The 21,119-nt window shown below is 48.0% G+C and overlaps 1 protein-coding gene across 1 annotated transcript in view; it reads right to left on the reverse strand.

The window, feature by feature from the left end:
- Positions 1-499: 499 nt before the first annotated feature.
- The window catches only part of PPT2 (palmitoyl-protein thioesterase 2), a 59,868-nt gene continuing 39,248 nt past the window's right edge, over positions 500-21,119 (reverse strand). Inside the window, exons 4-10 of the mRNA XM_015420799.1 lie at positions 19,289-19,442; positions 12,402-12,497; positions 10,134-10,241; positions 7,455-7,538; positions 6,413-6,497; positions 3,746-3,800; positions 500-1,817 (exon numbers count right to left, since the gene is read on the reverse strand). Coding sequence (XP_015276285.1) covers positions 1,674-1,817; positions 3,746-3,800; positions 6,413-6,497; positions 7,455-7,538; positions 10,134-10,241; positions 12,402-12,497; positions 19,289-19,442 — 726 coding nt within the window. The 3' untranslated portion in view covers positions 500-1,673. The remainder of the gene's footprint in view (positions 1,818-3,745; positions 3,801-6,412; positions 6,498-7,454; positions 7,539-10,133; positions 10,242-12,401; positions 12,498-19,288; positions 19,443-21,119) is intronic.

Consider the following 21,119-nt stretch of genomic DNA (forward strand, 5'->3'; position numbering starts at 1 on the left):
TCCTGATTTTTAAAATGGCATTCCCTGCAGCTGCTGTGTGGCTATGAGGAAAGCGAATCAGACCCAGAGAATGCAGGCTGGAGGGGAAAATGTAACATAGTTTGGCCTTAAATAGTCAAGTCTAGGGTTGCCAGCTCTGGGTTGGGAAATATTTAGGAGATTTTGGGGATTGAAGGCTGAAGAAAGCAGGGTATGGGGAAGGAAGGGACTTAAGTGGGGTGTATCTTCCAAAGTGGCCGTTTTCTCCAGGTGAACTGATCCCTGTCACCGGGAGATCAGTCATAATCCCAGGAGATCTTTAGCCATCACCTGGAGGTTGGCGACCCAAGGTCAGTCCCACATTTCACAGTGGAGTGACTTAGTAAAAGGGCAAGGCTTGTGTGCACAAAGAAGAGGCTGATGGTCAGATCAACATGCCACATAAAGAGGCAGGGTGGGCCCCACTGCCACGTTGATCTGAACAAGATCGCCAGACACGAGAGCGATCCCACACCAGGATTCCGCTACCTCACTCTTATCGCTTGGTTCTGTGTAACGTACACAACACCTCTACATTTCCTTTATTTGCAAGAATAAAGTTTCTGACTACAAAAGATTATCCCAAATCCCACCAAGGTCGACTTCACACGCAACCGTCTGGAATCCCCAGGATTCCCTTCTCTTTACCCCTTCTCCTTACCCCATTTTGAGGTTAAAGTTAACACCTGAGTCCTATTGCTTAGGTTGTATCGTACCTGGATGAAAGAGAATTAATACTGTCAAAAACATGAAAGCTCTAAAAATTTTCCCTTCAAGAATGAGGGGCTCCCCCTCAAGAAAGTCCCTCAAATCAGCAGCTGTCCCTTAAAAGTAGACAGGGGTGTTTGTTTGTTTTTTTGAAACAGGTGGAACTGGCTATGAAATTTCTTGGAGTAAATCAATTTTCTTTCATCATCCTGAGATCTTGAAAATGTGCTTCTAAAAGAGGGGAGGAGGAGGAGAAAAAAATGGATAAAAAATTTAAGTCAGTTTAGACACACAATTCGATTCACTAAACTCTGAGGTTACTGAAGTCAAATGGGATATTGGGGGGGGGGGTGATCTGAACAATTTAAAAGACTCTCTCAGAGTTTGTGGCAAAGTTTGCAGGGCCCAACATTTCAACCAGAGGGGGTAGGTGGAAGGAGAAGAATTTCTACAACTTCCATATACATTTCTGTCACAGTTTGGGAACGAAAAATACGGTTTCTGCCACGGATCGACATTTGAACAGAATCAAATTCCTTCTCCTCAGTGTCTCTGCCAAATTCAACTTCTTAAGATGAAAAAAAAAGTCCAATGGATATTATATCCTGTGGAGCAGTTCCTTTTTTGCAGTTCTCCTCTGCAAAGAAATCCCAACTGTCGCTTGGATAGCTCAAACCTGACAAAAGAGCGGGAAAGAGCCATGCCTCCTGTCCCCACAGTGCAGCCCTTCTGGAACCCACCAGAGAGCTGCCGGCCCCCACCCCCAAATTCCCACAGAAAAGCTTCTTCCACTATAAAAGAAAGTTATCAACCATCCTAGAAAAACTACAGGTAACAAATAGGGACTCTTCTCTGTGGGAGCAGAAGTACCAAGGCGAGGTAAGAATGTCACACGTCTCCCCTGGAGGGCTCGCTCCTCCGCTATCTCTTCTCCGGGGGCCCACCAGCTACGTCAGCCATGGGGCGACGCATTTTTCAAAGACGGTGCGATTGGAGTGCCAATACGTGTGGGAGACGCCAGGCATTATGTAGGAAACAATGCCACCGCGGGCATCCAGGGTCTTCAGACCAAAGGTGTCCTCAAGGTAGACCTGCAAGGGAACAGAAAATAGTTTTAACGGGACACGGGGGGGTGGGGGGGAGAAGTTCATACTTTGATGCTTTTGTGCTCAGAAACGAACTCCTCTTAAGTGTGATAAAGGCACCCCAACAGCATGCCAAGGCAAACTCTTCTATGACATTCGGCCTAGTAATCAGTTCACCTGAATCCATGAAGGGGAGGAATTAAGAACAACAGAAACCAGCATTCACCTGCCTCAGAAGGAACTGTCCCAAGTCTATTCCCATCCTCAACCTTCTAGGATACGGGCTATGCAACCTTACGTCTTCTGGTCTTCAGGACTACCTTTCAACCCTTGCCATTTTTGCATCTCACAACTCCTCTCCTCTCCTCAGAGGTTTGCGGTATTTTAAGGGGGGCAGTATGTCAGCAAGCTGCCATTCTGTTTTCTGTGACCTCTGTGTACATATCCTTTCCCTGTTGCACCCGGCTTGGTTTCTATCATCCTGCTCCTGCGTTGGAATGCAAAAGATAACTGCTGGAGGTTGTGTGGGGGAGAAGATGCTGTAATGCTTGGCTATTGCTTTTCCCATAAGTACTGCACCTGTGTTTTGTCTAATATCCTGCCTGGTTCCCATGGACTGGGCGCGCAACCGTTTCATTAGCCCGCCAGCGGGAAAGTTATTCATTGGACCTGTATCTGTTTGAAGTTCCTTTATTATGCTTGACCTAACTGTGTATCCCCAGTTCTAACAAAGAACGTGTTTGAGTATGTCTTCAACGCTTTGAAATAAATTTTGCTTTTCTTGAAAACGTGGATTTATTCTCGATGCTTGGGGATCCAACATGTTACAACTATGTCAGTTCAGAGTGGGGTTGTGAACCTTGGTCTCCCAAGATCCTAGTCTTATGCGCTGCCATGTTTACAGCCTGTACCCCCAATTACGGCTGGCCCCACCCACCATATCATGCTCTTCTCTGGTGCTGGAAGGAGGGCTGGCCTCTTCCTGAGACACACTGAGCAGAGATCAGTGGACTTCCTAAATAAAACCAGAAACCAAGAAGTGGGTTGTTCCTTCTACCACAGAAGTTCCCAAACCTTTGAGTCTTTGGGCACCTTTGGAATTCTAACACAGGGCGGTGGGCGTGACATACACACAGGGGGAAGCCCTAGTACCGGGAAGAAGAGGAATGATTTGAAAAATACACTGGGAAAGAGAGGTGAGAGAGAATAAGACCAACACTACAGTAGCAGCTGCCACCGAAACAACATAATTTTAATCTGCACCGCCAATAAGATTTCCAGTACCCCATCAGAAGCCCTGCTAGTCAAGAGCCCCAAGTTAGCCTACCAGCTTTTAAAAGCACTTGGAGGTCACCAGGAAACATGTCAGTGGGCACCACGTTGGGGCTCCCGTTCTATTACTTCTACCTCTGTGCTCGTTCCCTCAATCGGCATCTGGACCCTAAAGCTATTTCTCACAGGTGGTAGTCAAGACTGTAGTCATATCCCATGTTCTATTTTTATTGGGTTTTCAGTTTTAAAAAAGCCATAGAAAGTCTTCTGGCACACCCCCAACTTAAACCGTCAAGCTTTCTCCAAGGTGTTCACACCACAACCTCCAGGAGTCCCTGAATCTACGCCTGTATTCTGACCGGCGGAGAACCCAGGAGATCTGGTTCCTAGTCCCTTATGTTAAGAACATAAGAACATAAGAGACGCCAATGTTGGATCAGGCCAAAGGCCCATCCAGTCCAACACTCTGTATCACACAGTGGCCAGAAATACCAGTGCCATCAGGAGGTCCACCAGTGAGACTAGTTACTCCAAATCAGAAGACATCTGGCTGACTCAGGAGTCCTGCCCCCTCCCCATCTTCTTAGCCGACTGAGTAGACCAGTGTCCCCTTCTGCCACCCTCCCTTGTCCCAGGGAACTGGGGATTCCCGCCACACTCACCAATTGGGACTTCATTTCCCTCACAGTCTCGTTATTATCATAGAAGGCAAACATGCTGCAAGAAAAAGAAGAGTTGTTAAGTCATAAAGCGGACCTGGAGACCACATACCTTATTTCACCCACCCACTTGGGGGTGGATTGGTTATTTAGGCTGCTGGGGAAAGTCCAGGTGGCCTGATGGTCCAGGTGCCTGGGTGAGACGGGCGGGAACCATCCCCTGCCATGAGCCACCTCACATCGGAGGAGCAGAAGCTGCTGCCAGCAATGGCAGCCCCCACTTCCCTGAAGCCACTGGCCGCTACCACAGTCAAAGTGTGGGGGAGCTGTCCCCCCACATAACGTGGATGCGTATAAGCTGGGAGGGAGCATCAGCTAGCTTACTCCTTCCTTTCCCCTCTCCCCTGGGGAAGACCGGGCCCTTTTCCAGGCTCACTTTGCCTCCCAGTCCACCCCCTGCATAAGAGATGTTCATGAAAAAGAGCAGTTTCTCTCAGCCCCGCCTACCTCACAGGGTGTCCGTTGTGGGGAGGGGAAGGGGAAGGAGTTTGTAAGCCACTCTGAGACACCTTTGGGTAGTGAAGGGCGGGGTATAAATCCAATCACGTCGTCTTCTTCTTTCTCTCTTATGCCCTTATGGTCTGGCTCTGATGCCAACGGGAAGCCCTTTTTCTTCCTGTCCTACCTCCCCAAAGTGTCCTGGTGCTTTTTGTGCACCTTCCGGCTGCTCCACAGCTTCTCTGTGATGTTTCCAAAACTGACTTCACAACAATATTTGTGGAACGATCACAGCCAAGCCAGCGTGACTGCCGAGCGGAAGGGAAGCTTCAGACCTTTCCAGGTCCTGCCCACATTGGCACATATCTCTCCGCATCTGTCCCCTTCCCCCCCAGTACTGCCAGGGGGCTTCTTCGTTTGCAACCGGTAATTGACTAATTGTTACAGCTAGTTATAGTGATTTGTTAATTACCAATTCAAAAAAAATCAGAATGAGTCCCTCGGTCCCTTGGCAAGGGGAGCGGGGAATAGGAATAGCTGCAGCTTGGGACTGGACAGGGGAAATCTGGGGAAACCCACCATGCGGAACACATGTTGCTGCTGTGTTGAATCAGCAGCTGCAGTAGCAACAAAAAAAACCAGTCAAGATTGCTGGCATGCGAAAGGTGTTCTAAGTGAAATATTACTGTAAGCATTGTTAAAATTGTTAGACCAATGCTATACTTGGGTTCTTAGTAGTAGTTTTCTTTCCTTTATCCTGTAGATATTAGTTACCCCTTCCTTTGATTTCTGTGTAGTTTTTAGAATAAAAGCAATATATATATATATATATTTGTCCTCCCACACACCCCTAGAAGGTTGGTTTGGCTGAGAAAGGGTGACTGGCTCACGTTACCCAGTCAGCTCATGCATAGCACAGCAGAGATTTGGCCCTGTGTTTTCCAGAACCTAGTCCAGGGCAATGCTCCCTCTAAGCTGTGGAGTCTTGTGAGCAAAAATGCTACTTTGTGAGCTACTGGCATTAAAGTTGTGAGCAAGTGATTTGGCTACTGCATGAATTAGTTTGCTCTGGAGCCATCCTTCCTGAGCTAAGACAAAAAACTGTGAGCTGGAGGCTAAAAAACTGTGAGCTAGCTCAGACTAACTCATCTTAGAGGGAACTTCAGCATGGGGTTGTCAAAAATAAGGCCCAGGGGCCCGGATCTGGCCGTCCAGGGCGGCCCGCATGCAACTATGCAAGGGAGGGAACGGGAGGCTGCTCAAGGAGAGTGGGTGGAGCCACTCCAATCGTGGCTTCAGCATGGTGGAACCACCTCACCCACTGTAGTCAAGCAGTGTAGAGCGTCTGCCCAGTGCTGCACCGCTGGCTCTCCAATCCGCCCATATGGGTTTTTTCTTTGCATACCACTTCCCAGCCCACGGGGCCTTGCAGTGAGGATACACTAAGTCGGAGCTTACCAGCTGCTGTCCTTTATACAGTTTCTATCTCCGGTACCCACCATTACATTTTATGGCCACCATTACATTTTATGGCACACGTGGCGGGGCCCCAACAAAGTGACATTTATGTCAGATCCGGCCCTCATAAAACAAATGAGTTCGACACCTCTGACTTAGTCCAACGCTAACTGCAGCACCACACTGGCAATCACCATCAGCGTGACAAACCCACAATAAGAATAACAAACACCAGAAGCATTTTTACTGCATAAAAACAAATGGTAAATTATTATTTATTTATTTTTTTAAAAAATGTGACCCTTAACATTTAGTGCATGGCTTTGGATTTTTAATATCAAAGTGGTTAATAGATCCCAGCAAATATAAACTACTGGGTCTGCAGAAAAATATTAGGCAGATATGCAGAATGTATATGCTGATCTAATCGGATTCCTTTTTCTCTTCCCCCATACTAGGGACTCCATCGAAATGGGGATGGACACCAGGGCTGAACCTAGGCTGCATTATGATTTTACAGAAGACGCTTGAATCTGCTTTTATATAAAAAAATCAATCAAGGGTCTGTTTCAGTGAGGCTGCATTAAAGGTGCATTTTTAACGCATGCCCCCAAAACCTACAAGCAGAGGACAGCTTGCTTCTGGCCTCCAAAACTAAACATCCGTCTCCTCATTGGAGGTGGGAGGGTCTCCTTCCCACCTCCCGAACCTCACCTGGATTGCCATGGCATGATGACGCCGTCATCCGGACCCCCAATCAGAACCATTTTCCGAATCCGTAGAAGGTTCTTCTTCCAGGCTACGTAGAGTGAAAGGCACAGATCTCTAAGCTTGGTCAATATTCTCCCGCCCCCTTCAGTCACTGTCACCCCTTCCCCCCAATCATCCAGCATAAAAGTTCCCCTGTGCCTTCGCCACCAGTAATTTGTAGAATCCTTTCCGTTTGCCCTGGACTTCTGCAAAAGGCAGGGATGCAATTCTGTCTTGAGAAGAAGATAAGCCTCCCCCAGCATGATATGAGGCCACTGATAGCATATCAAGAACTGGATATACCAGCAGAGCTAATAACTCTATAATGTATTTCAGGGTGCATACACACGTGTGTGTGTGTGTGTGTGTGTATAGACAGACAGACAGATAGACAGACACACACACTTTTGATTTAGAAAAAAACCCCAGAAATATAATTTTCAAAATATTTTCCATTATTGCTTTCCATTAACCTATGCAACCAAGCTTCATTTATTTTACAAATTTTATATCCAGCCTTTCTGCCTTCATAAAGGCCACCAAGTATGCAAATAAAAAAATAACTGAAACCCCAAGAGAACAGCTAGGTAAAATGGGCCCACCCTGAACCACCCCCACCTCCGGGCATAATAGCAGAAACAGGGACAGAGAGAGATGTACACGGTTTCCATTTTCTGAAAAATAGGCTGTGTGACGCAAAGTAAAACTCCATTCCCTTGTGACTTCTGCCAAGCTCAGGGGGTCTTTAAGCAAGACGCTCTCTCACTGCCTTGTCCCCACCCCCGTCTGATCTGAGGAAGGGCAGCAAGAGAGACTTCCCTGGGGTGTCACATTCACTTGTTGGCCTAAGCTAAGGAACATCAGACACTTGGTGCTTCAAGGCTGTGCAGGCTCAAGCTACTGCAAGCACATAAAGATTGGCTGCAAACAAACATGTGGGGCTTGTCCACCAAACACGGCCACCCTACCAATACCTTTTGTGCTTGGGGGGCTGTGGGATTCTTACTTGTAGCGTTAGGATTCAGCTTTTCGTCATTCAGCAAGGCCAGGAAATTGCTGTTGTTGAGGTAAAGGTCTCGATGATGTGGATCTGAAAATCACACTTTTTCAGACTTCCTCATGAAAGCTTATACTCAGAATTAAACTTTGTTGGTCTTAAAAGTGCCACCGGACTCAAAACTTTGTTGTATTGCTTCAGACCAACACGGCTACCCACCTGAATCTACCCTTCTGGGAGAGATACTGGAAACTTTGGGTTCCATGATAGAAGGAAGGCAGGGTATAAATGCAACAACGGGGGGGTGGGGATCATGTTCATAACGTTTTTCTCCCTCTCCCCGAATACTAGAACTCGATTATTTACATTATTTAATAGTTCACCTTTCTCACTGAGTCCCAAGACGGATCACACAGTTTAAGTCACTACGATCAACAGTACAGGACATCAAATAAACAATGCAATAGAGTTTTGATTTCAGATTTTCAAATTTCTTCGATTTGAAAACAAGGAGAAATCTGATACAGAGTTGAAACAATGCCAAAACAAAGTATAAGCATTGAAACACGACTCGGTAAATGATGTAAAAATTACCCAGTAGGAGCATACTGACAGCAACATACAGTATACAGTAGTACAGTCTTCATTCCCTAATCCCTTTACCAAAGCATCTTCCTGAACTATTTCCCTACAATTTAGGGCAGACAAAAGCAAATACTTCTTTACACAATGAGTGATTAAAATGTGGAATTAGCTGCCAGAGGATTTAGTGACAGCCACAGGCTTAGACAGCTTTAAAAGGGGATTAGACAGATTGATGGAGGACAAGTCAATCAGTGGCTATTAGCCATGATGACTAAAAGGAACCTCCACATTCAGAGGCAGTAAACTTCTGAATCCCAGTGCTTGGAGGCAACATCAGGGGAGGGTCTTGGCCTCTATGACTTGTTGTTGGCTCTCCAGGGGAACTGGTTGGCCACAGTGTGGGACAGGATGCTGGACTAGATGGACCACTGGTCTAATCCAGCAGGGCTCTTCTTATGTTCTTAAGATGGGGAGGTAAAGAGACCACACAACTCAGTCCTCAGCCATGAGGCTGCATCACTGATCAAGATCAGTCCACTCAACCCAGACTGCACGGCTGGTTCAACATGTTTTGCTATCCCAAGCAGCCCTGCTGTGTCTCCTTCCCCACCAAGTCTTCAAACCTGGCAGCAGCAGTGTCATAAAAACAGTTCCACCCACACAGGCCAGGAGTGATGCCTTCGTTCCTGGCTCACCTAGGCCACTTCTCATCTCTGTCCATTCTTCCCCACGGACATAATAGGAAGGACTTGCACCTCTTCTGCCAAGTGCTACTTGTTTACATAGATATAGGAGATGGTCTCTTCCCATCACTGAGGGGAAGGACAGATGGGCCAGACAAGTGGGGAACAGACTGAGAATGCCACGAGGGCTACAAAGACAAAAATAACACCCCTCCGTCCTCAGGGAGCCCTAAGCGGCTGCTTGCAACGTGGACCAGCCCAGCACGGCCACCAGAAGAAAGCAGAAAGGTGCCCATCTGACCTAATCGGTCATGACAGCTCACACAAAAGTGAGCCAAGCGACATGCAGCAGCAGCAGCAGAAGACACTGTCCTTCCCTACCCAGTCACTGGCCAATGCGGCCTGGTGGGAAATGTCTTCCTGACCCAAAACATGTTACCTTAGTTAAGACGCCAAGCATGAGCAAAACTTATCCAAAGAGTCACATCAGGCCAGGGGAACCTGAACTGAACGCATTACCTGTTTCGTCATATTCCCCATTTCTCAAAAAGGAAGGGGACCAGCTTGTTCATTTATATACTTAATTTGTACCCTGCCTTGCTCACCAATGGGGATCCAAAGCGAAGTACATTGTTCTCCGTTTTATGCAGAGAACAACCCGGGGAGGTAGGCCAGGCTGAGGCTGTGTGAATGAGCCCACGGTTACCCAAGCAAGTTTTCATGGCAGAATTGAAAATCCGAAACTGGGTTTCCAGATGCCCAGTTTGCCACTCTAGTCTTAACCACTACACTACGCTGGCTCTTGAGACAACATGACTATGAGAAATTATGCTAAATAAAAATAATTTTTCTCAAGTTCTATATACATTCAGTGTATAATATGGAATATTCACATATTCTACTTATTGGTACAAAAATCTTATTACAAATTCATAAGTCCACAAACCACAATTTCATAAGTCCACAAATTCAGATTCTAATTAAGTTTCTGGATAAGTCTTTCGTTTCGATTGTCTTCCTCAGAGCTGGACAACTATATCTTCAATACTGGATTATTCTATATGTTGGTCTTCAAAATTTCTTAACACTGATTTCAAATGCCATCAAGGTTCAAGTCACAGAAAATGGAGAAACATGAATCTCAGAGTGGGCTAGCCATTATGTTTTAGTAATAGGTACAAACTCTTGTCATTTCAAATTTGGTATATTTGGTCTGGAAGCGAGGAGAACCTTCCAACGAGAACTTACACATTTTAGCCCCACCCCACCCCCCCGGCTGTCTCTTCTGTGGGATCTTGTGAGCAGGTTGTGGGTGCAAACGATTAAATCACAGACTTGGGCAAACCACTTTCTCTGGGTACATGAAGCTATCTGAACCAACGAATGTGCTAAAATCGGTGATGAGGCGTATGGATCTCACCATTCCAGTAGTTACAGATAGAGAAACCCTGGCCCAGTTGTGTGTAGCACAAGCGATATAGATTGGATTTCATGTGCTGGGGAAAGAGCCATTTCAGGTACTTGGTATCTGTATGGAAAAAAGAAACGCAGTGAGAGAGAGGGCACTACCCAAACCACCGCCTTTCCCCACAACTACTCCAGTCCTGGACTCCCCCCATTCTGACATGTCTCCATTCCAATTCATGGTTTGACCCCATTCCAGGCCGGCCCACCCACAAAGGCAAACCAGGTAATCTTCTGAAATGCAGTAATTCCAGGGGAGGCCTGCCGCGATCATATAAATGTCGAGCTATGTTAGCCGCTGAGGTACACAGAGGTAGCTTGTGGGCCGGAGGATACTGGTGTAGTGGCTAGACTAGGATCAGGGAGACCCAGATTCAAATCCTGCTATGGGAAGCTCACTGGGTGACCTTGGGCCAGTCTCCTTCCCTCTGCCTAACTTGTCTCAAAAGGGCAGCTGTGAGGATAAAACAGAAAGGGAGAGGATCAGGGTACCCACTCTGAGTTCTTCACAGAAAAAGAGATTTAAAAATGTCACGGTTGTCTGCTGTGTTTAGTGGGATACAGATGAGAGCTCTGTCACCTCTACAGGCCCAGAGCACAAAGTTGTAAGAATGTAAAGGTTGGATCAAGCCAAGGATCGATCTACTTCACAGAGATGAACCAGAAGACTCTGGGAAGCTCCCAAAGAGGAAAGGGAAAGACAGATCTAATAACAAGTCATCTATTTCCGCACTGTCTATTCTGACTAGCTGAAACCACCCAGGACCTGGATGAAGAGAATATTCTTTCCTAATTCCTGCTACCCCTTAACTGGCTATGCCAGGAGCTGAACCATAAGATCCCTTGTGCTCTGCCACAGACCCAGAAGCCATTCTTCATAGAGAAAAATGCCTTATGACTAAGTTAGAGTATTGGCTCATGGAATTAATCAGGAACATCTACTCGATTGGCAGAGGATCTCAGGCATAAAGGGCTATCGTGCCCAAAAGATCGAAGGACTCTAAGCTGAAGATGCAAGAGGACTGGACCCAGAGACTTTCTTAAGGTTGCCAACCTCCAGGGGGCACCTGGAAATCCCCCGCTATTACAACTGATCCCCAGGCAACCAAGATCAGTTCCCCCAGAGATAATGGCTGTTTTGGAGGGTGGACTCTATGGCATTGGACCTTGCTTGAGATCCCTCCCCTCCAATGTTCCCTCTAAGCTGTGGCGTCTTGTGAGCAAAAATTCTACTTTGTGAGCTCCTGGCATTAAAACTGTGAGCGGGCGATTTGGCTGCTGCAAAAAATTAGTTTGCTCTGGAGCCATCCTTCCTGAGCTAAGACAAAAAGGTGTGAGCTGGAGGTTAAAAAACCGTGAGCTAGCTCACACTAACTCAGCTTAGAGGGAACACTGCTCCCCTCCTGTCATGATCTGGCCCGGGAAGCACGGCCTAGCCAGACAAGAGGCCTGTGCAGGAGTGGGAGGAGGGGCCTACAACTCCCAGGGGGCCTTGGGAGGCTTGGGCCGAGGGGAAGATTCTAAAGAGACCGTTAGAGTCTGTGAGGGAAGGAAGTCGGGGAGGGTCAGTTAAGGCAGTTGCTGGCTGATGATGGATGGTTGCTGGAGACTCTCTGAGAGAAGAGGGGAGAAGCCCCTCCGTCCTTTGCCTCCCTGCGGCTGGGTCCCGTGAGGGACAGGCCGGGCTGGGAGAGGAGGAAAATCCCGAGTGAGGGAGGCAGGCTAGGGCCTGGTTAAGTTTATTTTCTTTTGGCTTTTCCACCTGTTACCCGGTTGAAGCACCTTGCCCCAATCTGTCTCCTAATAAACCCCGTGCTGGTTAATTTATTTTGGTGTCTGCCTGGGTCATTCACGCCCGTATTGCTCGGTCAACAAGGGCTTGGGAGACACCCTGGGACTCCCGAGGGACCCGAAAGTCCAGGGTGGTGGCGGCGAAAACCAAAGACCCCTCTGGGGTCATGACACCTCCCCAAACCCTGCCCTCCCCCGGGCTCCACCCCCAAATCTCCAGGTATTTCCCAACCCAGAACTGACTACCCTAGGCTTCCTGAACCCAAGCCACATTCTCTGCCACTCAGCCACAGTCCTGCGCTAACAATAAATGTGACAGGCAGTGTGCTGCTCCGTGCATGACGACGCAAGGGAACGCAGCAGCATTCTGATTCGCTCAAGAGCCCGCAAGAAGCTTCGCGCCAGCCTCATCCAGTCTCTTCCCCTTACTTACCCCCGTACTGCCCCATCTGTGGGGAAGAGAGAGAGATGAAGGTATCCACGTTGTGATCGGGCATCGTGGAGACGAGGCCGCGGCAGATCAGTCCTCCTGCAGGGGCAGAGAGATCGTGGCCTTCAAGAATAGTTTTAGTCTCTTACCATTTTCACTTTCAAACACCAGGGGGAGATTCGATAGGGCACCCTGCCAAACATGAGGTCAAAATTGCCTTGCCTTTCAACCTACTTTTTGCCTCTGCCAACTAAGTCACCTCCTTCTGACAGGCTATGTAGCAGGTCTCTCTATATACACTGTAATTACTGAACTTTCTTAACCCCTGGTTCAAGAGTTTGCAGGGAGGAGGGAGTAGTTTCAGACTTCTTACTCATTCTTCCCTCTGCAGAGAGACACAAAGTTCTCCTAGGAGAACCCCCGATTTATTTGGGGATAGGGGAGGAGGATGTCTCACAGATTCTCAGTCAGCTGGTTTTTTCAAAAGCCTAAGAATGCCTGAAAAGCACGGAATTTAAGAACAGTTACCCTGCCCCCAACTGGGGTTGCCAACCTCCAGGTGGGGACCAGACATCTCCTGGTCCAGACGACAGAGATCAGTACCCCTGGAGAAAATGGCAGCTTTGGAACGTGTACTTCAAAGCATAATACCCCAACTGAGATCTCTCCCCTTCCCAACACCCAAATCTCCAGGAATTTCCCAGCCCAGAGGCAACCCTGCCCCCAACTTGGAAAGGGTCACATTTCCCATGCCTTTGGGGAGACAAGTGTCTTCTCCCCATGCCTTTAAAAAAATGATTAATTTTCATTCAAATTTAAAAAAAAAACACAAAACACAGCACACACAGACCTGGTGACGATTCACTAAGAATGTTCCAAAACGTTTTGAGTAGACAACGGCCAAAATTTTTAATTGACGTGTGCATAAAAATTGCCATTACTACTTAGATGTTACAGTGCAATCCTATGCACAGTTACACCCTTCTAACTCCACTGAAGACAATAGGCTTAGAAGGGTGTAACTCTGCTTCAAATGGCTCTATTAGTAAGGCATAGGAGACTAAGACCTAGTTCTGACTGAGGTGGAGTGTGTTGGGATTGTACCACATCAGGCAAGGGGGGCTGATATAATTCTGTGTTTCTCCACACAGAAAGCCAATAGGTCAGGGAGAAGGGTTCTGGCCTCGTATTCTCCCTGACGTCTTAGCTTTCTACCAACGGGGGCCTCTTTGTTTGTAAAATGTTCCCTGAACCATGTGAGCCCACGGCCGCATACAGTGCTGAATCCCAGACACGAGATTTACTGCCTCAGTGAGAACGGGAAACTGAGCTGTGAACCAGTGAGGCTCACTTCAGCTGTGAGCTCACTGTGTAGCAAGGTTGCCAGGTCTGGGTTGGGAAATTCCAGGAGATTTGGGGGTGGGGCTTGGGGAGGGCTGGATCTGGGGAGGGACCTCAGCAAGGTATAATAATTATCGATAGGGTTGCCAGCTCCGGATTGGAAAATACCTGGAGATTTTGGGTATGGAGTCCGAGAAGGACAGGCTTTGGGAAGGGGAGGGACTTCAACGGGATATACCACCATAGGATGGTTTCCAAAGAAGCCATTTTCACCAGGTGAACTGATCTCTGTCACCTGGAGATCAGTTGCAATAGCGGGAGATCTCCAGCCACTTTCCTGAAGACGGGCAGGGCCGGCTCACTCACTAGGCGAACAAGGTGCTTGCCTAGAGCGCGCCGGCCCTTAGGGGTGCCAAACTGGCACCCCCCCCCCACCAAAAGCCCTGCCACTTTCTTGAGTGTTTTTCATTCTTCCTAAAATGCATTTATTTTTAAAAATTGGTGGGCGCACGGGGAGGGGGCGCCAGAAGGGATCCCCGCCTAGGGTGCAAAATAAGCTGGGGCCGGCCCTGAGACGGGCAACCCTCACCAGAGTCCCCCCCCCAGCAGTCATTTTTGCCACAGAAGCTGACCCTCGTAGACTGGAGATCTGCAGTCTGATCTTTGTAAACTGGAGATCACTTATAATTTGTGGATATCTCCAGGCGCCACCTGAGGGTTGGCAACTGGACAACATAGCCTCAAGTAAGGGAAGGTCTCATGAAGGTGGCCCACTTTACAGGGCCTTTATTAGGATGATGGGGAACTGGTGCTTTGTTATTACTGTCAGCTATGCTGCCATGGGGGTTGGGGAGTTCATTCTGTGTCTTGCTAATTGCTATTGCATTCCTGTCTCTGCTGTTTTGCCTGTGCCGCAATGCTTATCTCTAAAGATGTGCAGGAGGTTGTTATGTTGGAAGTTGTATTGTCTGGAAGTCTCCTATTCCCCGTGAGAGACTATTGCTTCCCAGCTGTCGCCACCTAACGGTTTTCTGGCTGGTCCCGTGCGCGGGAGGGTTCCTAATTGGCTCATGCCATGGGGGGGTGCATACGAATACCCTATATCCTATTATGCTCAATGGGTTGCCGCCATTCTCAACAGTGCCTGTGTTACTGCATCTATAGTTTTGCAATAAACGTATAACCATTCCTGAATGTGTGTACTTCGTTGTGAGCTGTGGGTTCTGACAATTACTAACACATGACAAAACCTAACAGGCTTGTGTAGGGTTGCCAGGTCCCTCGGAGCAGCCAGGGGTGGAGAAATTTACTTGATGCGACCCAGAAGTGATGTAGGCATGTCGGAAAGGGCAACGCTCTGGTTTCTGGGCAAAACTCTATGGTAGAATTAGCTTATACCATAGAGTTTTGCCCAAACGCCAGAGCGTCGCCCTCCCAATGCCCCCAATGTGCCTACATCACTTCCGAGTGTCATAGGCAAGCTAGTTTAATTTCCAGTGTTCCTCCCTTCTGGGAGAGGAGAGGGGAGGGCTGAAAGTGGGAGACCCCCGCCACACCAGTTTTCCTGGTGTAGAGTCCACCATCAGAAGCATTAAGTGTTATCCTCAGCTGAAATTTGTAAGCATAACGGGGGGTGAGGGGGATGGGGATAAAGCCAGGGAGCTCAAGAGATGCAGTTTGCAACATATCTGTGAAAAGCAAAGTTAGGAGACTGGTGACAGGGTTTGCCAGCTCTGGGTTGGGGGAGTTCCTGGAGATTTGGGGAAATAGCTTAGGCAGGGCAGAGTTCGGGGAGAGAACAACATGGATATGATGCCACAGAGTCTGTCCCCCTAAGCTACCATTTCATCCAGGGTAGATGATCTCTGTAGTACGGAGATCGGTTTTAATTCCTTTGAGGGAGGTAATTGTGCGTGCGTGCCTGGAAGTCACGGTTGACTTCTGGTGACCCCTAGTGTGGCTTGGACATTTTCAGAGAGGTGGCTTGCTATTGCCTGCCTCTGCGTCCCGGCCCCGGTATTCCTTGGAGCTCTCCCATCCAAGTACTGGCCAGGGTTGGCCCCGCTTAGCTTCCGAGATCTGACCAGATTGGGCTTGCCTGGGCTATCCAGGACAGGGCTGAAATGGGCTGTAATTCTTGGGAAACTCCAGGCCTTGCCTGGAGGCTGACATCCCTAACAGGCTATCAGTCAACTCCTGCTGTAAGAGCATGACTGCTGGGCTCCCCGTGTACACTGTGGAGCTTTGCACAGAAACACCACAAGCCAGAGCCTCTTGCAAAAGAGGTTTCGTGGCCTTTTGGTTCCACTGTCTGTTCTCGCTGCCCAGCCAGGCCTACAGGTCTGCCAAGTAAGGGAAACATTTCAGCACCAGCCCAAAAGCTGGCTCTAATCCACAAAAGCTTCTGCCTCAAGACTTTACAGAGTTACCTGGTACCTGACAGTGACAGCGAGAATGAATTATGCTCAGTTTTGGAAGACAGAAAAGGTACCAGAGGTTGAAGAATGGATACAAAAAGTTCTGTTCATGGCACAAATGGATAAGATTACAAAAAAACTGAATAACAAAGAAGACGATGAGTTTTTTGGAGAATGGAATGACTTTAAAATTTATCTGGAAAAGAACTGGGATGTGAAACAAAACTTAATATGTTTAGATCAATATTAAGTCAAACGATGTTATCTTTAGATTGTAATGATGAAAAACTGATATTGTTGATGATATGAAGTAATTTGGAGCAGGGGTGGAAGCATTGTGGGAAGCCATTGGAGGGAGGGGAGGAACTGGGAATGGGGTAGACAATTGATAGAATGAAAAGTTTTATATGTTGTATTCCAGGCTTGTAGTTCATAGGGTACATCTGGGCCCAACCTTGTTCCTGGATGGCCAGGAGTTCCTTTTGAGGAAGGAAACACTGAGGAAGGCCAATTAGCCGAAACGTGTTTGGTCAGGGTCAATAATGCTCTATCTTTGAGATTAATGTTTGATTTTATTCTGAACTGTGAAGCTGTTACCTGGGGTCTATATTTGTTTTATTGGATATTTATTGATTGATTTGATTTCTATCCTGCCCTCTCTGCCAGAGTGGGCTCAGGGTGGCTTGCAACATTCATAAAGTGCAGATACAATTAAAACGTCAACACCATATAAATAACTTAAAATTTACAATCATTTAAAACATATAAAACACTGGAACATACCATGTAAAAGAGCAACAGTTCTTTATGGTGTCACTTGGGTGATTGTTGGATGCCTCTTCTTTCACACCAGCTCAGTTCTCATTGTTTACGGCAGGTATGGCTGAGCACACGATGGTAAGACCCAGGGCACAGGCTGGCAGCAAAGTTGGCAAAGCCAGGGCACAGGTACACTCCTTGGTGTATGGTGCGGCTCCTAGTGAGCCAGTTTGGTGTAGTGGTTAAGAGCGCGGACTCTAATCTAGGAGAACCGGGTTTGATTCCCCACTCCTCCACTTGCACCTGGCTGGATGACCTTGGGCAGAGCTGTCCTTGAAAGGGCAGTTTCTGTCAGAGCTCTCTCAGCCCCACCTACCTCACAGGGTGTCTGTTGTGGGGAGGGGAACAGAAAGGGGTTTGTAAGCTGCTCTGAGACTCCTTTGGGTAGTGAAGGTCGGGCTATAAATCCAATTACCACCACCACCAGCTACAGTTCCTCCTCCTCCTCCTCTTGTTGAACGCCTGGTGGAAGAGCTCCATTTTACAGGCCCTGAGGAACTGTAACAGGTCCCACAGGGCCCTGATCTCTTCTGGGAGCTCATTCCACCAAAATGGAGCCACCACCAAGAAGGCCCTGGCTGCAGCCAGTCTAACATCCCTGGGGCCTGGAAGGGCCAACCTGTTTTGTGCCCCTGAATGCAGTGCTCTCTGGGGAACATGTGGGGAAAGGCGGTCCCTCAGGTATGCAGGACCCTGACCATATAGGGCTTTAAAGGTTAAAACCAGCACCTTGAAACGAATCCAGCATGCTATTGGCAGCCAGCGCAGTGCTTTCAGAACCGGCTGGATGTGCTCCCATTTGGGGATACCCATCAGAAGCCTGGCTGCCGCATTCTGCACTGGCTGCAGCTTCCGGATTTGAGACAGGGGCAGCCCCATGTAAGGAGCATTACAGTAGTCCAATCTCGAGGTGACCATCACGTGGATCACTGTTACCAAGTCGTTACGTTCAAGGACGGGAACCAACTGCCTGATCAGCCGAAGACGGTAAAAGGTTGACTTGGCAGTGGCTGCTACCTGGGCCTCCCATTGTCAAGGAGGCATCCAAGAGCACTCCCAAGCTCCTTACCTCTGGCGCAGGCACCAACGGAGCCCCATCAAAGGTCAGAAGTGGGATCCCTACCCCCGGGCCACCCGGACTCAGGCACAGGACCTCCGTCTTCGTTGGATTCAATTTCAATTGACTCAGTCTAAGCCAATCAGCCATAGCTTGCAACGCCCGGTCCAGATCTTCCAGTGTAGAGTCAGACCAGACGCCCAACAACAGATAGAGCTGGGTGTCATCCACGTACTGTTGACACCTAAGCCCATGCCTCCGGTCAATCTGGGCAAGGGGGCGCATATAGATTTTAAATAACATTGGGGAAAGTACTGCCCCTTGAGGCACTCCACAAATCAGTGGGTGCCTTCGAGACAGCTGTTCCCCTAGTGCCACCCTTTGTCCCTGACCCTGGAGAAAGGATGCAAGCCATTGTAGGGTGAGCCCCTGAACTCCAGTGTCGGCCAGACGGTGGATCAGTAGCAGGTGGTCGACCGTGTCGAACGCTGCCGACAGATCCAACAACAACAGCACCGCCGATCCGCCTCAATCCAGATGCCTCCAAAGGTTGTCCGTGAGGGCGACCAGTGCTGTCTCCGTTCTATGTCCCGGGCAGAAGCCGGACTGAAAGGGATCTAGGATGGAAGCGTCATCCAAAAAAGCTCTGTAACTGAACTGCCACAGCCCTCTCAATTAACTTGCCCAAATAGGGCAAGCTGGAAACCGGCCGATAATGAGCCAATTCGGCTGGGTCCCATGATGGTTTTTTCAAGAGGGGACAAACCACGGCCTCCTTAAGTGGCCCAGGGAACAAGCCCTCCGAGATAGGGCTCTCTTAGGACACCTCAAAACCCCTCGTGGCCCGCTTCAATGAGCCACAATGGGCACGGATCAAGGTGGCAGGTGGTAGGATGTGCAGTCAAGAGCAATTTGTCAACTTCCTCTAGGCTGAGTGGACTGAAATAATCCAAAACCTGACCAGAAGACGTGCATGGAGCCTTGAGTTCACTTACTGTAATAAAGACATGTATATTTTCATATATTAGGCAATATTTATACTTCAGTTTTAGACACAGAACTTTTGGGCCCTTATATTCTGATTTCCTTAACCTTTTGGTTCTTAATTTAGTTCATTTTGGGATGAGTTTCCTCCCCTCCTTCCTTTGTCTTTTGTTGCGTTCATAACTGGGGACCCTGGGGTACCAACATCTTCATGCAAACCCCATCTTGATCAGCCCAGGGAGTCTAAAGATTAAAGCGCTCGCCCACATTACCTTGTGAGTAACAGATGAGGTGGACTCCATTGACAGCGTTCTGCATAATGGGGTACATGACTCTTTTGAACCCTTCCACTTGCATCCAAAGCGGTTTCAAGCTCTCAGTGCGGTCGAACAAATCGACAACCGTCACGTTGGTTCCTGGGTGGGTCTGGAGAGAGGTGGTGGGGAAGAGAAAGGCACAGTGAGCCAGAAAGAGTCACAGAACTACATCTGATACCTGACCTCAGGGTGGGATCCTCCTTTTCCTGACCAATAATGCTCACTCATGCTACATTCACCATGTGAAAATCAGCTGGGTTCTGCCTGCTCAGAATTCTGAAGACTTCCTCCAAAAGGTTCTTTTGGATATGGATTGTTTCCTGTTTCCTCAGGAAAGAACATCCTCAGGAAAGAACCTCCATTGGCATGTTCATAGCCTGGGGAACTCCTACAAGATAATGACGCAGCCCTACCCCACCTTCTGGAGTAGATATAAGTTACCTGCCTACCATTTTTCTTCTCACCTTGACACGGAGAGTACTCCATCTTTCTGTGTTATACCTCTGAGGATGCCAGTCACAGCTACTGGCGAAATGTCAGGTTCTACAATGCCAAGACCAGGGCCACACAACCCGGAAAATCTACAGCAACTAATGAACTCCGGCTGTGAAAGCCTTCGACAACATAATATCATAAATTGATTATTAAAACAGATTTCCATCACAATAAAATCAAGCCAGAGGGCAGTAAGACGCAAGTAACCTAATTTGACCAGGTGAGGTTGTGCCACCTGTGTGTTAGTGGAAGTGGGTACAATGACATAATAGATGGCGAGGAGGGAGCTTTGATGTAAACCACCCTGAGCCTTGCTCATCAAGGGAGTGGTGGGGTATACGTTTGATTGATTGATTAATGTTATCATCGTACCCTGAGATTTCATGCAACTTTTCAGACCTAAAGGTGCCACCTTTAGGGGCTAGAAACTTGAGGGTTGTTTTTTTTTTTAAAACACAACTTATTGAAAACTGGTTCCTGTACTTCAGAGACACATTCTGTACATACATGGTACAACAACACAATTACAAACATGCACACAACCCTGTACATGGCTTGATCAGTCTCGCAGGCCAGGGCTGGGTCAAAGTAATTAGGTATCTTCCAGTCTTATGATTTTCTTTCTCCAAAGAAAACAGAGGCACAAAAAACACCCCAATCAGGAGCTCCACACCTCTTCCACAGTACCCTTGAAATTCCAGTCTGACCAGGGAAACCCAATTTAACAATCAGCTTAATTTCCGGGGGGGGGGGGGGGGTTTGCACACAAACGTTTTGTGCCTGCACCCTGACAAAACTCTGAGTCATGCAGGGCTGGGGAAGACTGATGACAACCCATCCCAGCTTCTAAACAGGAGTGATTTTTCACATAATCCTCCCATCTGGATCAACACTCAAAGCATAAATCTTTATAAGTAACTGTGCAAGATTTCTGCTGAGACAACTCCTTAACACTCAACAGACATGAATAAAAGCCAGTCCCTAATATTCTGCCCTGCTATCTCTTGTCATAGTTTAGAATAACCAAGCAACATCACCAAGGATAGAATTATGGAGACACTGGGCTTCATTTTTACGTTTAGCTCACACATGTCAGGGGGAATAAGGTGATATATAAGGGTGCCAGCTTCCAGGCGGGAGCTGGAGATCCCCTGGAATTACAGCTCATCTCGAGACTACAGAGATTAGTTCCCCTGGAGAAAATGGATAATTTGGCGGTCCCTATCCTCCCCAGAAGTTTCCAAGCCTGGATATGGCAACCCTACCCCCCCCCCTTTCCCCAGCTGGGGGT

The sequence above is a fragment of the Gekko japonicus genome, unplaced genomic scaffold, assembly GCF_001447785.1.
Source record: "Gekko japonicus isolate JY-2015 unplaced genomic scaffold, Gekko_japonicus_V1.1 scaffold1882, whole genome shotgun sequence".
In the NCBI taxonomy this organism is placed as follows: domain Eukaryota; kingdom Metazoa; phylum Chordata; class Lepidosauria; order Squamata; family Gekkonidae; genus Gekko; species Gekko japonicus.